This window comes from Xiphophorus maculatus, chromosome 19 (genome assembly GCF_002775205.1).
Source record: "Xiphophorus maculatus strain JP 163 A chromosome 19, X_maculatus-5.0-male, whole genome shotgun sequence".
Lineage (NCBI taxonomy): Eukaryota > Metazoa > Chordata > Actinopteri > Cyprinodontiformes > Poeciliidae > Xiphophorus > Xiphophorus maculatus.
Genome location: NC_036461.1, coordinates 22,843,206 through 22,858,265, shown reverse-complemented (window position 1 = coordinate 22,858,265; position 15,060 = coordinate 22,843,206). Strand labels below are relative to the sequence as shown.

Here is a 15,060-nt window from a genome sequence, read left to right as displayed (position 1 = left end):
ACATGGTTTCACAAATATTTTCAAAGGTTTTGGATGAAAAATACTGTTTTATCAGAGGTTTAAATGCACATTTTACATGCTTATATTTGGATGTTTGTCATTGACAAACAGTTGCCATGGCAACTGTTTGTCATTTGCCAAGTTTTATCGTCCTGACTTGGACTGTTCCCCTCAGTGGAAAAAGAACCCGGTTGCGATGTTTAGGAGCAATTAAAGAAAATAGAAAACAACTTCCACCCTTGTACATGTAACCCGAATAGTTCTTTTGGTGAGAGTTCACAAGCATTTCCTATAACATGATCAGCAGATGTGAACTTGTAGTAATTTTCCACCACAAACCTTACTATAGACTGCTAGATTGCAGACCAAGAAGGAGATTCCTGCTCCAAATTCAACACCTTTTAAACTTGTCAAACATTTGCAGCTCCTGGTCATACGACACAAATATTGAGTTGAAGAAAACCTACAGAGCCTTGAATAAACTGTCAAAGTACGGCGGCGGTGGCATCATGCTGTGCGGTCTGTTTTGCAGCCAAGTGGTTGAAATCGTAAAGCTTCCGTTTCCATAGCTCCGTTGACAGTTTTATGGTTTTAAAACTTGGACACGACTGGATCGGTTCCAGTTCAGTTCAGTGTTAGTGCCTCAGCATGTGTGCAATTTATTTGACTACATTTATTTTTAAATACATCGAGGAAAATACTTGTGTATTTTTAGGGGGTCTCCGGTTTCTGGCCGTTATTATTTTTGGTAACCTTTGACCTACAGGATGCAGAATCTATGAATTTGTGAAATTGTTGCAAATATAGTAAACGATCACAGACGCGCCAGTAACGTCCGCGTCGTGACCAGCCTGTCAGGACTCCTGTTTCTGGAATAAGAAGTGATCAGAAAGCAAGTGAGGGTGCAGTCTGCTGCAACACAATGTAAATATTTTCACCACCACTCGACAGCGCTGTGGTTGCTAGCGGGCGTTCCCGGAGACAGAACCTAACAATTCAGTGCTGCCTCAGGTCTCATAAAACCTTGGACCGAGCCTGACGCTACTCTACTTCGTAGACGTGTGGCCTGCCGTGTTTATGTTGATCTCATAAGTAAACGTTCTGAAAACGTTTAGAAATATTCCCAGCATGGGTTTGACTTAAAGATGCATTCGGCATAATGTGAATGAGTTTTAAAGAGCTGCAAATGTTTTCCTAGCTAAAGACGCAGGAGCAGCAACGAGAGTTCTCAGGTTCTCACGTTTTGTGTTTATGAATAAGCCTAATGTTTATGAAGAGCAAATAAAAGATTGTTTTGATTTAATTATGACACAGCTCCCTCCCAGACCAAATGGGTAAGTCAGGGAAATAAGCTCGTCTTAGCAGCATAACAGCTGCTATTTACTCAGCAACAATATTTTCAAGGCCACTTAAAACTCATTTTCTGACACAAGGAGTTTAATGTTAGCTCTTCTGCAAACAATATAGGGACGTTAAATGCACGCTGGTCTTTTTTTAAATTTTATTTTTAAAATGGGGGGCGTCATGGGTTTTCCAGAAAACCCCTAAAAAAGGCACAAAAAAAACCCAAGGAAGGACTAAGTTAATTTGATGCATCAATAACATGTTTTCTGTTGCTTGATTTCATGTCTAATTAGTGTAGAATGTGTATTGGTGGCTAATAGCTGCTGATTTGGGCTAAACTAAAAGTCTTTGGGGGTTTTTTTATAAGAGTTTTGACAATATTTATTAGTTCTACACTGAATATTGATTTATAAACACTTCTACGTAAATTTTTGTTCTAAAAAAAAAAGAGCATTTTAACTTTGGAACCACTTTGAATTCAGAAAAGTGTCGACTAAAGGTGGTAAACTCTCCCCCCACCCCCCAAAAAACTGTTGGCCACGTTTCTGTCGGCACTCGCATTGACACACCATCTGAGGAAGAGGAGGAGGAGGAGGAGGAGGAAGACACCACAGTGGCAGATCTGATCACACACAGATAGTAAACAAACAAAAAAAAAAATCTAACAGAAAGTGCTGCTGTTCGGGGAAGGAAGAGCAGGTCAGCGTCTGTGCGGGGAAACGGAGAGACATCCAGAGCCAGGAGGGCGGGACGGAGAGAGGGAGAATAAGAGGAGAGAGAGAAAGAGAGAGAGAGAATAAGAGGAGAGAGAGAGAGAGAATAAGAGGAGAGAGAGAGAGAGAAACCTGAAGCTCAAAGTGAACAACAGACCTGAGATCAGCGGCATTCCCCTCCCTGCTGCCTGCTGAGAGAGAAGCGACTGGCAGCTCTTTCCAGTGGAAGCACGACGGGGTGAGTTAACATATATATATATTTTAAAAATGAACTCAGTTAAATTTGTGGATAAATATTTGCTACACTTGTTTCACCTTATCAGGGTTGGCAACAGACGGGGGCCACAAAACGCCAGCAGTCTTGATACTGTCGTCAAATAGAACAACATTAGAATGGTGGCCAGTGATGGAAATGTAAAAGGGGCATAAATGAAATCCTTAGTGACCACGTTTGTCTTTCAAAAGCAGATCGACAGTGAATAATAATAATAATAATAATAATAATAACTTGGCTGCACCGGTTTAAGAAAAAATAAAGATCAAAAAGACAATAGTTGTTTAAATTTAACCTTTCATGCTCTGAAAATGTTTCTAACTTTGACCCACCTGAATGTTATAATTATTATTTCCTTGCATGTCCTAAAGCCTGTTTCATAGATTCTTTCAATGCATGGCTGCCCAAAGGCATTAGAGAAACATTACGGCTGCATATGCCCCCCCCCCCCCGACCCCCCCCCCCCCCCCCCCCCCCCCCCCCCCGCTGGTCCTTGGGCCCCATGAGTGCGTGGATAAATACAGGATGGGTGTACAAATGCAAACATTAAAAAAAGAAATTTGAAAGTTATTTCAGCAGGGTCCTATTGTAATAGTAGTTTGTTCATGTCCACAGGATTTGTCTGAGCCCAAACTGTAACTCTTTATAAGTCCAAAACTGAGTCATAACCTTTTTCCCACCAGTGGCTGCTTATAGGCAGTATGAAACATTAAACCTCATCCCTCCACCTTGAATCAAATGCATCTATAATTGTAAGAGGCGTTCAGCTCAGATGAGTCCGTTGGTCTGCCTCGATGTGCCAGGCAACTTTGAACAACCGTGGAAACGTTGCGACTTTTCTGGCTTTACCAATCTCAAATCCAATTCCTTAAAGTTGCATTTAACGTGCGTACTGTCTGACCTGCAGCCTTCTCGTGCAATTCCAGGTTTTCATAAACACCCATAGAAGCGTCATGGAGTTCTTCAAGGACTGCTGCAAGAATTTCTCTCAGCGGAACAAGCAGGAACAGGAGACCCAAGGTCGGCACCAGGTCCGGCGTCTTGTTTTTCGCCGATTTCACGTCTGACTATGTTTGTTTTGGTTTTGTTTCATTTTTCCAAGTGATCAAAATAAAGGCGCCTCCCAAGGAGATAATGGTGACAGGAGAGCTGCCGGAGGAGAGGACTAGGATGGAGAAAGCGGAAGATTACCTCATTTCCAAGCAGCCTCCGGGCGGCAGAGAGGTCCCGTTTGTCGTGCCCACCTTCAAGCCCACTTACGTTCAACCCCAGAGCCGCCAGTTCTCCACTCTGCAGCCTGGGCTGCACAGTACGTATCGGCCTATTTGTATCAGTCAACAGAGCTACTTAGAGAGTTATTGTGTGATACGAGAGGATCACACAATAACTCTATTGTGTTTCTGTTGTATGTGGAAAATAGCTAAATTTGTCTCGTTTTTGTTTCTTAAAAAAAAATTTTTAGCTACAGCATCTAAAGTAAAGAATGTTGTTGCTAGCGTGGCCTGGTAGCAACCCTAGCCTGTTTGGTGCCCAAAGCTAACAAGCCCCCCACCCGTTTTAATTTCATATGAAAAACCTGAAAAAAAACTTAAGTAATACTTTAAACACCCATATCCAACCATGAAGTTAAAAGTATACAATACAAATACACAAAAAAAACAAACATCTATGGAAAAATAATACAATTAAAACAAAGTATTTCTAAATTGAATCATCTACAAAATTGCCGCCCTGGAAGAGATGCCGCCCTGGGCATCTGCCCACATCACCCACATCAGAAACCGCAACTACCTGTGGTGCATTCACCGATTAGAAAAATAATAAAAAAATTTTGACCAGCAAATTTCTTTCTGCATCTTTACTTTTAATTGGGTGAATGGTTAAGGTGATGGTGTGTGACAGTTATTTTGAAAATCCTAATTAAAATCAGCTTAACCACGGCTGTAATTTGATTCCAAATGCAGACATTGTAGCAACAAGATAACCTGCAACTAAAACCTTAAGGTTACTTTAAACTAAAGGCTTAAGGTTACGGACTGAGGCGGGCAAATTGATTCAGTCAAACCAAGGCGGACTTCCAGCATCTCTCCTCTGCTGTGTAGGAAAATGTAACAAGGTCAAATCTTGTCGCTAAGTTCCTGTGAACCTCACAGCGTACCTGCTGCCGCGCTAGCGCCACACGCCCCACCGCTCAGGAGAGTTACTTTTCTCCAACTCTTGTCCGCAGGCTCAGCCAGGTCCACGTACGCGGGGAGGAAAGCAGAACTGCTGGGCGCCAGTTTCTTCCCGTACAACTCGGAGTCCATCTTCCACCAGGGCAGCATGCCGGCGTACATCTCCCCCGGCCCCGCCCGACGAGACGCGCTGAAGAGCGGCCCTCAAAGCCCAGGTAGCGGCCGGCGGCCCGCACGGTTGGTCCAAGCAGATAAAACTTGAGTCTCGCTCTGAGGTCGGAGCCTGAAGTAAAGCAGCACCTCGTTATGTAACGTGTTAATGCACCATTTAGGCTCTTTTATCAGTTCGTGGACACAACATCAAACCTTTATATGCTTGTTACAACTAGCAATAAGAGGAGTCATTAAAAGTTTAACTTGCACCTGGGCGTGCCAGGGTGGCGTAGCGGTTAGCGCGACCCATATTTGGAGGCCTTGAGTCCTGGACGCGGCCGTCGCGGGTTCGACTCCCGGACCCAACGACATTTGCCGCATGTCTTTCCCTGTTTCCTGTCAGCCTACTGTCATATAAGGGACACGAGAGCCCACAAATGACCCCCTGGAGGGGTAAAAAAAAAGTTTAACTTGCACCTACGCATAATAAATCAAAAAAATTTATTAAGATATTGTGACCAATAAAAAAAGAAAAATTGAATAATGTGACGTGTGTAATTCAGTTAATCACTGGTTTTGCATTGAAATCAAAGCAGCGCGATTAGTAATGGTTTGTCCTCCAGGTTGGACTCTGAAACCAGGCAGCCAGCGGCGCCTGAGCAGCTCCATGCTGGACCTGGCCAGCCCTCAGAGCCACATCCAGGTGAGACTGTTTGCTTTTAATCTAATCTAATCTTCTCACACCATTTTTTTTCCCTTACGTTTGTGTGGAACGAGACTAAATATAGTTGCAAAGTTTGCACAGCTCCTCGGTACTATAGCTCAATGTCGCAAATAACTCTTATTATGTGGATAGAAGGCTGGGGGGGGGGTTAAACCCGAAACTTAAACATGTGATTAGCCTCATAATTTCTAATACATGTTTAAGATTTTTTTTTAAATGACATAAATATGCCTAAATTAGAAGTACAACAAAGGTGGAAAAGCAACACACGTTCAGTTTGCAACTATTTTTCAAGTATTGTATGTGACTAGATCAATTAGTAAAGCTTATTTAATGATCCCCATTAGTTCCTACCACAGTAGAGACTATTCTTCTACAAACATTATAATAAAATCACAATATTACTGCCGTTACAAAAACGACATCACAAAAAAACAAACCCCAAACAAACGCATAAAAATAAAAAGCCAAAGGACAAATCAATAACCGCAACAATTTCAAAGAAACTTAAAGATGAACGATAGAAAGAGAAGAGAAGCAGTGGTCACTTCTCCTGTGGTGGTTCCAAGTTTTTGCCATGAAGGCCAAAATCTTTAAGTTGAAGCTACAAAAAAACATTTTGACTCCTAATCAAAATGTTGCTGGTTCTATTTGCTACAAAGTGAAGATGAACGCAGAAACCTGCGTAATTTGTGTGACCCCTAACTTTTTTTTTTTTTTTTTTAAAGAAAACATTGCGAATGCGCCACCCTAAAAGACAAAAAAAGTAAACCATCTCCGTCAAGATTAGCATCTGAAGGGCTACATAAAACCCTGCAGAGGGCAGCAGCTGGACCCCGAGCCTCACTTTGGACAACCCCGACTTACTTCAGTGTCTATTTTACTATCGGTGATTCCCGAGACTTAAAATGAAGACGTCATTGTTGTTAAGCTATTTGTTTTTTTCATTTCTTATGTTACGATATTTTGCTTTGATTTAATTTTTGAATCAAAAATTGATCAGACGGCTTCAGATCCAAAAGACGAACCGATTCTGAGGCAGAACGTCCCTTCATCTTGATTTCAGCACACGACCTGTAATACATTTTATCCGTAGTTATTGCAGCGCATTGAGGACTCTGGTTTCATTTCCAGTAAACATATTTCTCTCTCTAACTGTGTTTTGGCCTCTTCAGCGAATTGACTCCACCTCCAGCACCGTCAGCAGCGCCTCCTCCATGATGAGCTCCATGGAAAGCAGCCTGGGTAACCATTTCATTTAGACCTGGCTTTTCCTTTTTGGTTTGGTTACTTAATACATTCAGTCTAACTGCATTTCTGAAGAACACGTGGGATATTTTTGCACACAGAGCCAGCTTGACTTGGTCTGAAAAAGGAACATTTCACCCGAAACTTCTCGGTAACCTTCTATGTGCTCTAAAATCAACAAGGTCTCATGGTTTGGTTTGGCAGTTCTGAATATTTTACAAATGTACACGTCGACTCTTAAATCCACATGTCACGTCGCACCACACTGAGATCTTGACACACGGACGAAAAAAAGATAACGTCGTGTAAGACGCATTCCTAATAAGTTTTCCCATCAACTCTGATCAGCTCGCATGTCAAAACTGATGAGAAGCATCCCCACAGCATGATGCTGCCACCACCATGTAGCGTAAGGGTGATGATGTTTCTGTTTCAGAAAATGTTTTTGTTCAGTTTCGACCTCATCTGACCCGCCCACGTGCTTTCTGAAGGCTTTTAAATGTCATTGAAGGGAGTCAGAGTCGAATTGGAGCATGCGCAAGCCACACTTTTCGGATCTTTATTTAGTAGACATTTTTAAAACGATGCTTCATTTGTACTTTTGCTTCCAAGTTCTGTCCCACTTTTTTTTTTTTTTTTTTAAAAAACACAATTATTTTTATAATACTAGCTACATTATATTTAAAAAAATCTGTAAAACTTTGCATTTTTTCCACAAGCTTTCCTCCTATCAACCACTTCACTGACTCAAACATCGTGCTGAAGTGTCGCTTTCCTTGATTTTTTTATTTTTCTTTTTTTTTCATTCCCAGAATCCATCGCTTTGTCGGGGGACGAGCAGGAGCCGGGGAAGGTCTGTGTCCGGGTACGATACCAGCAGGACGTGGAGCAGGTGTGGATAACCCTGGTCCAGGTACGGTTACACTCAGCCCAGACCTGAGAGCCTCAGGCACTAAAGGCTCCACTGTTCTCCCCGCCAGCTTCCCACAGTGGAGCCTTTGTGTGTCCACAGCGAAGGGTCTCTGTGCGCCGGTCTCTGTGCTCCATTAAGTTCGGAGGAAAAGGTTGCTGGTTTTTTCTTTTTCAAGTGTAGATTGGAGTTTTCTTTTAAAAGCGACTCCGAGGAAGCGGCCGCGCGCTTACAATGCAGTGCTTGCTTTAAAAGCCTAATGGACAGTTGGGCACAAACTCCTAATCAAAACGGAGCCAAACAAAGATGAAAAGGCACACCCTGATTCCAACCTGTGAGTGGGGTTTGACATTTTGTGGGAAGCTTCTTCTGCCCCCCTCCCCCGAACATAATTGAACACTTATTGTGTTTATAAGCATTCAAACCTGTTAATAAAGCTGCTGTTTTGCGTTGTTTCGCTCAGTGTTCGGACCTCGTCGTCCATCCAGATGAAGAGCAGAAGGTTGGCTTCAAAGCAATCCTCACCGTCCCCAAACCCATCCAGTTCAAGACCACACTCAAAGAGTATCACCAGGTACTGACCTAACGCTACCGAATGCTGAACACATGCCTGAATCGCAGCTTGATTGTTGCACATGTTGCACGATCTACAGAAACATAGCCATGCTCCTTATTATCTTTCTTCCTATTGGTAAAGTTCAGAGTATTTTTATTGGAGTTTTATGAGATAGACCAAGATATGATAAGCTAAGTAGACGGCATCAAACTGAGAAACAGCCAAGAGCCCAGAGGACACTGTGGAGGACAGACACTGTTGAAAAAACCGTTTGGACTCAAATCTGGCATTTATAGACGAGCACACGGGAGAAACTATTTTTTTAAAAACTCTGCAAATGAGTCCCGCTTTCCTGCAAATATGTAGAAAAAGAGGCACTGAGACACATCAACCTGGACATATCATTCCTACAGTGGTGGCAGTATCATACTGTGGGCTTGTTTTTCTTTAGCGAAGACAGAAACGTTGATCAGAGTGGACAGGAAGACGGATCGAGCTAAACACAAGGGGGGGGGGAAAAGAGACTCCAACAAATTAAGATTGAAAGTCTTCAACTAAATCCAGTTGAGACTTTAGAAAGGTGTTCGCCATCCAATCTGACTTTGAATTTCCAAAGAGCAACGGGCCACATTTTTAGTTCCTAGGCGTGAAAAATTGGTAGAAACTCACCTTAAAGACTTACGATAGCAGCGAACAGCCATTCTACAAAGTATCGACTCCAATTCGGTCTGAATAGTCATTTTGTTTACATTTTACAACTATGCAGGGCTGAAACGATGAATTATAATTCACTGATTATTGAAAGAAGCATTAACTAACTTAGTAATCGATTAATCGTTAACTGATTCATCGATTACAGACTCCAGGGGAAAAAAAGGCTGTTTGGTAAAAACTAAACGTATTCAGTAAATAAGCCAAAACTGTACAAAAAATATATTCAATTTGAACTTAGAATACGAAAAACACCTTCGTTTGTAAACAATAGCCAAAACTTCTCAAGTGTTCAGATTTACTATGTTCTTGCATTTTAGGCAATAAAATGTTTTTCTTATTTAAAAAAGTGATTGAATTATTTACTTGCTTCTTTCCATATTTTCTAATATTGTATAAAAAAGGCTTAAGTGCTTATATGAAAAATCTGTAGACATTTTTCTACCCGATTTATCGTCGGGATAATCGATTAATCGATTGCTACAGTAATTGCTAGCTGCTAGAGCTATGTACCACGTTGTGTTGGTCTACCACATACAGTCCCAGCATAGCACATTAAACGTCGTGTTTACAAAGCTAAAAGAAAGTGGCAGAAGTTCAAGCTGTATAAATACGTTAGCAAGGCAGTGTGTAACGAAGTTCCAGAAGAGAGTAACTTTGCTCAACAGCCGTCTTCATGATTCACTTTTAACTTCTTGAGGCGACAGGAGGATTTTTCACCTGCTCTGCTTCGCTTTCAGAACGTCGCCTTCATGGAGACCTTTGTGTTCGCGCTGCGCCTGCAGCAGCTGCAGAGCAGCGCGTTGGTGCTGCGCCTGCAGACGCACAGCCCCAGGAAACGCACGGCGGCCGAGTGTGTCCTCTCCCTGCGCCAGCTCGGCCCCCGGGAGTCGGAGCACTGGCTCGACCTCCAGCAGCCCTCCAAGTCCTCGGTACGGCGTCGCCGCTTTACTGATGTTTTGGTTTTTGTTTTTTCATGGTTTTTAATGTTTAAAATAATAATAACAATAACTTCATGCTAAAGAACTCAAAATCTTATCAAGTAATTTTACGTACACTTAAAATAAGGCAAGACTAACTTACAAGCAACTTTTCATAAAGGTATAAGCTCTTGTTTTAAGTCAATGATTTCTTAATATTGATGAAGAAGTTCTAGTTCCACTGGTACATTATTTCACCTATAACTGGTAACTTTTCTTCAATATTAATGAATTATTGACTTACAACACACTCATATTTCTTCCTAAAAAATGACTTGTGTCCGTTTTACTTGCACTAGAGACTAAACTAGACTTATGCAGGCGTTTTCCATCAATTTCCAAGCACTGACAAAATGCCCTCGTTCATTTTAAATGCTTTAAAACGTTTTTTGCTGAACAAAAATGTTCTAGTAGCAAATATAATTTTAAGGTTGCTTTTTTTTTTTTTTGTCTGGTAAATGGTCGGAAAAGAAATGCAATGAATAGAACCGCCCGAGAGTTCTTGCGGCTTTTGTTTGAGCTGTGACAGTTTCACCATTGTGCTGGCATGAACAACGGACAGCTGGTGGAGGTGGCCGCCTAGTCACAAACCAAACATAAAAGAAGGTTCGTTTCGAAGGAAAATTGTGGCGCCGACTTTATAGGAGAGAAGAAACCAGAGTTCAGACGCTGTAATTTGGAGGGACGGGAAGTAGGTCAAACCTCGAACCATTTCCCCAGCAGAGAGCGGTTTCGCTGATAAATGGAGGCGCGTCTGGCCGGTGGCGGCTGTTTTTGTACTTAGAGATCAGACGGTGACTCATCAGTCAGCGGGATTCACTCTGCGAGGAGCCGTCTGCCGGACACAAGAGTGAAAAATGGTTCAAATCGCCGCCACTGTGGGAGCTTTTAGAGGCAACGGCTGATTGCTAAACACAAAAACAGAGAAGAAAACTAATATTTTTACCAGAAATGTCTGTTTTATATGCTAGGAAGCCTTCTACATGTGTGATATTGAGTGACGAATCTGTCTTCATTTATTGATTTTTAGGAGTAAAGCCATATTTTGAACATGATAAAGACATCGACCTTCCGCCTTTCTTTTATCTTTTAGCATACAGGTTGGTCGCAAGGGATTTTATTTTTGGAAGCGGGCCGAGAACGTTTGTCACATTCAATTATGCACTTAATTTCTGTTGCTCTGTCGTGTAAAGTCCCAATAAAACACCTTGAAGTTTTTATGAAATAAAATGCTAAAAGTTTAAAGGGTGTAAAATAAACATGTTTCCCACCACATCTCACTGCTGCTGAGGCGAGGAGCGGCCATTTTGGAGCAAAAAGTCTCGTGACTGGTGGTAGCCGGGGTAGCCCAGTGGGAAATCCGACTTCAGATGGCGATCCAGTTTACTCTTCCCAATGGGAACGGGAAATCTCCAACTTCCGAGTACAACTGGAACGCAGTCATTAAAGGGCTAACTTAAAAAACATAAACAAAATGTGAAATAATCAATGTAACTTTATTTATGTGGGTTGAAGCACAGCCAACTGAAACATGGCAGTAAAAGCCTGTTAAGAAACGAGTCGTGTGCTTGTACAGGCGTGTCACTCCGAGCTGCACCTCAGCACCCTCTTTCAGCCGGTCAGTGGACGCATCCAGGTCAAGATCCTCGCAGCCCAAAACCTCCCACCATCTTCCTCTCCCCTCTCCCAGGGTAAGCGCACCTGCATTTTCAATTAGTCCCCAACTAAAATGACCAAACGAGGGGATCGATGTTCAGTTGTTTCTGTCGCCTCCTCCAAAGTGTTTTTCGTCAAAGCCGAGATGCACCAGTTAGGCCAGCTGGAAATCAAGAAGAAGACCCGAGCGCTGAAGGCGTCCGGCGGCCAGTGTCGCTGGGAGGAGACGTTTCACTTCCTGTTGGCGTCGCTGGAGCACGCCTGCTCGCTGTCGCTGAGGCTCTACAGCCGCAGCTCCGTCAGGAGGAAACAGTGTCTTGGACAGGTGAGCCTTGAAGGTTGTGTCAATATGTAATTTCCTCAACTCGTGACGTCCTTTAAACTTTTTATAGTGAGGTTGGGCGTTGTCATTACTGCCAGTGTGACTTGGCAGCTTTATTTGCGTCGCTGCTTGCAGAGGTTCTACCAGATTTTTAAATTTGCCCCGTGTAAAGGGTTTAGCTTGTTGCTTTATGTCTTTGCTCGGTGGTTGGTCGTGGGTTAGACTGTCACAATAAGAGCCTGTATTTGTTCTGAAAGAGTGATGAGGCTGGTGGTTGGCGTCTTTAACTGTTTCATTCAGTTTGTCACATTACTACCCCAAATTTCCATGTATTCTATTGATATATTGTCATCGCAAATCGGGGTGGGAAATGAAAAAATGTAAATGCATCTGCTTTTGTGTTGAACTGATGACTTGACCTTCTGCTCTCTGTTTGGTCTCAGATCCAGCTGGGCTTCGACAGTCCTCTGCCAGAGGCCGTGGAGCAGTGGAAGGACACGATGGCTCACCCAGAGAAAGTGGTGGCAGCCTGGCATCGGCTGAGTCCTCCCTAAATCCGCCGCTGCCGAGACTTTCACTTTTAAAAGCGGCAGACGCCTGGCTGCCGCGGCTGGTTGCTCCGCCGGCCCCCGCCGCCGCTCACCGAGCAGGCTGCTTACGGCCCAGACTCTACGCCGCAGGTCGACGACCTGGAAGAGATTCGAGATGCTTGGCGAAATTCTGTAGATAGAGGATTTGCACAAAGTTTTAGAAAATGGGAAAAGAAAAGAGAAAAAAAAGGAGAGGCATTTCTGGAAAAAGGAGGCTGTCTTTTTTTTTTTTTTGTAGGTCAGCTCACTGCTTCTGGTGAAAACGCCGGTTCGGTTAGATCTGTGTTTACAAAAGGTCTTCAATTTCAATTAGTATGCTGATGAAGATCTGGATTTTTTTTTTTTTACTGCTTGTTCTAAATACTAAAGTTTGAAGTTCTTAGAACAATTTTTCTCAATTTTGTCTTTTTTTTTTTTGAGAGAGAGAGAGAGCCAAGCTAATCAAAGCTCAGAGCCTGAAAGAAACGAAGAGGAAGTATACGGAAGCCTGAACAACCCAAGTTTTAAAAGTCAGAAACGGGTGCACTTTAATTCGCAAGGCACTTTTAACATTTGGGATGGTGACATTTGCAGTGCCTTGAAAAGGTTTTCACACCACCTACCCATATTTTGTCACTACACAACAAACTTCAGTGTATTTTGATGAGCTACTATTGGATGTGCTGTAATTTTTTAGGTGAACCTCCACCTTAGTCTCATCTCTTATAAATGTTTCCTCGCAGCTTTGCTGTTCACGCTTGAGTTACGCATCCCCACAGCATCATGCTGCCACCACCATGTTTCACTATGGGGGTGCTTTTTGAATCTAGGTTGATTTGCAAGAATTTTTTATTAACGAAAGCGGGCTGAGTGCACATTTCAGATTGAATTAGGCACCTCGTCGTGTTGCTCCGTCATGTAAAGTCCTAATAAAATACGTTGTTGTGACGTGACAAAATGTGAAGTGTGTGAAAACGTTCACGTGGCAGTGTACGTTTCTGTTTTTCTTGCCGTCAGTGAAAGTTTAAAGCCCACCCTCAGTTGTTCAGACGACGGCTACCGTCTCTGATGCTAACTTATACCATGTCGTGTTTTTTTTGGGGGGGGGTTGTTCTTACAAGGCACTTTATCTTCTTGTATTATAGTTTTTTAGGCTTTTGTTCAGAAATGTGAAGTGTAATCATTAAACAAGTTCACTTGGTTGATTAAAAATGTGATATAAAGAAAAACGGAACAACCTAAAGTCTTTAAGATTTTACTAACGTGGCAAACTGGAGAATCTGTAACTTAAAAAGGGCTTCAGAAAAATTTGTCTTGCGTAACTCTTGTTTGTCAGCTGAAACGGGAATTTTCCCTGTTCGGTCCAATAAAGCTTTGGATTGACTGCCTTGTTCCGTGTAACCAGCTGTGGACTTGCAAACACACACGCCCACACACACACACACACACACACACACACACACACACACCCTGAGAACAATGAGCCTGTAGACTCTGGAAAGCGAGTCCTCCGGCTGTTTGCGTGTGACCAGGACAACCGGGCGCCCCACGTGGGGCCGACCTGCGTCAGCGGCCTCCGTATCCTGGCGTGCCAAAACACCGCCATCTTTATTTGAAAAAAAAATACTAATGTTTGATTAATGGTTAATGTAACACAGAAGGAATACCAGACACGCCTTAAGATGTGCGCAGAGGGCTGTCGTATCGGAGAGTTATGTTTGACTCTCACTCAAGAAGGCGCTTGTCCGTATCGAAGCAGTCAGGGGTTTTTTTAACTTTCTTTTTAGGGCCGATTGCTTCCTCTGTGTGTTCAACAGATTCTTTTGGCCGCTTGCCAGCGAGAGTCCGCAGCTTATTCCCGTTTCCTTGACTGGGAAATGGAAAACTTTAAAAGAGAGGAGGGACGTTCTGGAAACCTCCTGGTGATTTTCATCAAATTGAGCTTTAGTAGACCAGAAACAAAAATCACCAAACTGTTGGAGGAACATAAAATAATACAGTAAAAGTGACTTGAGCATCAAGAAATAATAAGATTTAGCGTTTTTGATCTCTCCATGATCTTTGATCTTTGTTAAAGTCAACCAAACTGTGTGTCTGATAGGACAACAATAACAAAAGCAAAAGAAGAAATAAAGGATTACTTTAAAAAAAACAACCAAAAAACAAGACAGTAGAAGATTACGCTTCTTTGGAGATGGGTGTAATTTTCTACTTTCCAGAATCCACTTTTGTTCATCCTGACATTATTCAAGTTTATTTAGTGGGACGCTGTGTAAAACGAACACTCCAATTGAAAAAAGGGATTTTCTAAGGTATGTGTGGAATTGGTTTGTGGTTGCGCTGCCTGCCGCTTAAGACAAGCTACTTAATTTGGGATGGAACTGCAGTCTATCTGAACGAATTTTAAGCTAGTTTAAGCTAATGCTAACGCTTTTTCAATGTTATCCTCCAACAACGTCTCGTCCAAATACTGCTGGCCGTAGGGTTACCCACAGCCACCTGCAGACTCCTAGAGAACCTTCTGATAGATCCATCTGTCTGTCAGGATCATCTCTCAGTTCTCCTCCATCATTGTTTCAGCACCGGCGTCCCACAGGGCTCTGTGCTAAGCCCCCTCCTCTACTCCTTACACACACACAACTGTATTCACACAAATTTTTCACAATAATTATGCACACGTAGATATTCCTCTCAAAATCCCAAAATGTCGTTTTTACTTTAAATGT

General features: G+C 42.6%; 1 protein-coding gene across 2 annotated transcripts; it reads left to right on the top strand.

Moving 5' to 3' along the window:
- The first annotated feature begins 8 nt into the window (after window positions 1-8).
- tc2n (tandem C2 domains, nuclear) lies at window positions 9-13,718 on the top strand. 2 transcript variants are annotated; one of them, XM_023353078.1, is made up of 12 exons: window positions 9-2,295; window positions 3,258-3,351; window positions 3,434-3,640; window positions 4,559-4,720; window positions 5,282-5,361; window positions 6,558-6,627; window positions 7,443-7,543; window positions 8,004-8,114; window positions 9,548-9,739; window positions 11,364-11,478; window positions 11,569-11,768; window positions 12,209-13,718. In XM_023353078.1, the coding sequence occupies exons 2-12, from the start codon at window positions 3,285-3,287 to the stop codon at window positions 12,317-12,319; spliced, it is 1,416 nt and encodes a 471-aa protein (XP_023208846.1). In that variant the 5' UTR covers window positions 9-2,295; window positions 3,258-3,284; the 3' UTR covers window positions 12,320-13,718. The 2 variants fall into 2 exon arrangements, with proteins under 2 accessions (XP_023208846.1, XP_005811337.1); XM_005811280.2 differs by lacking the exon at window positions 9-2,295 and having other exon boundaries at window positions 2,835-3,351.
- The last annotated feature ends 1,342 nt before the right edge of the window (window positions 13,719-15,060 follow it).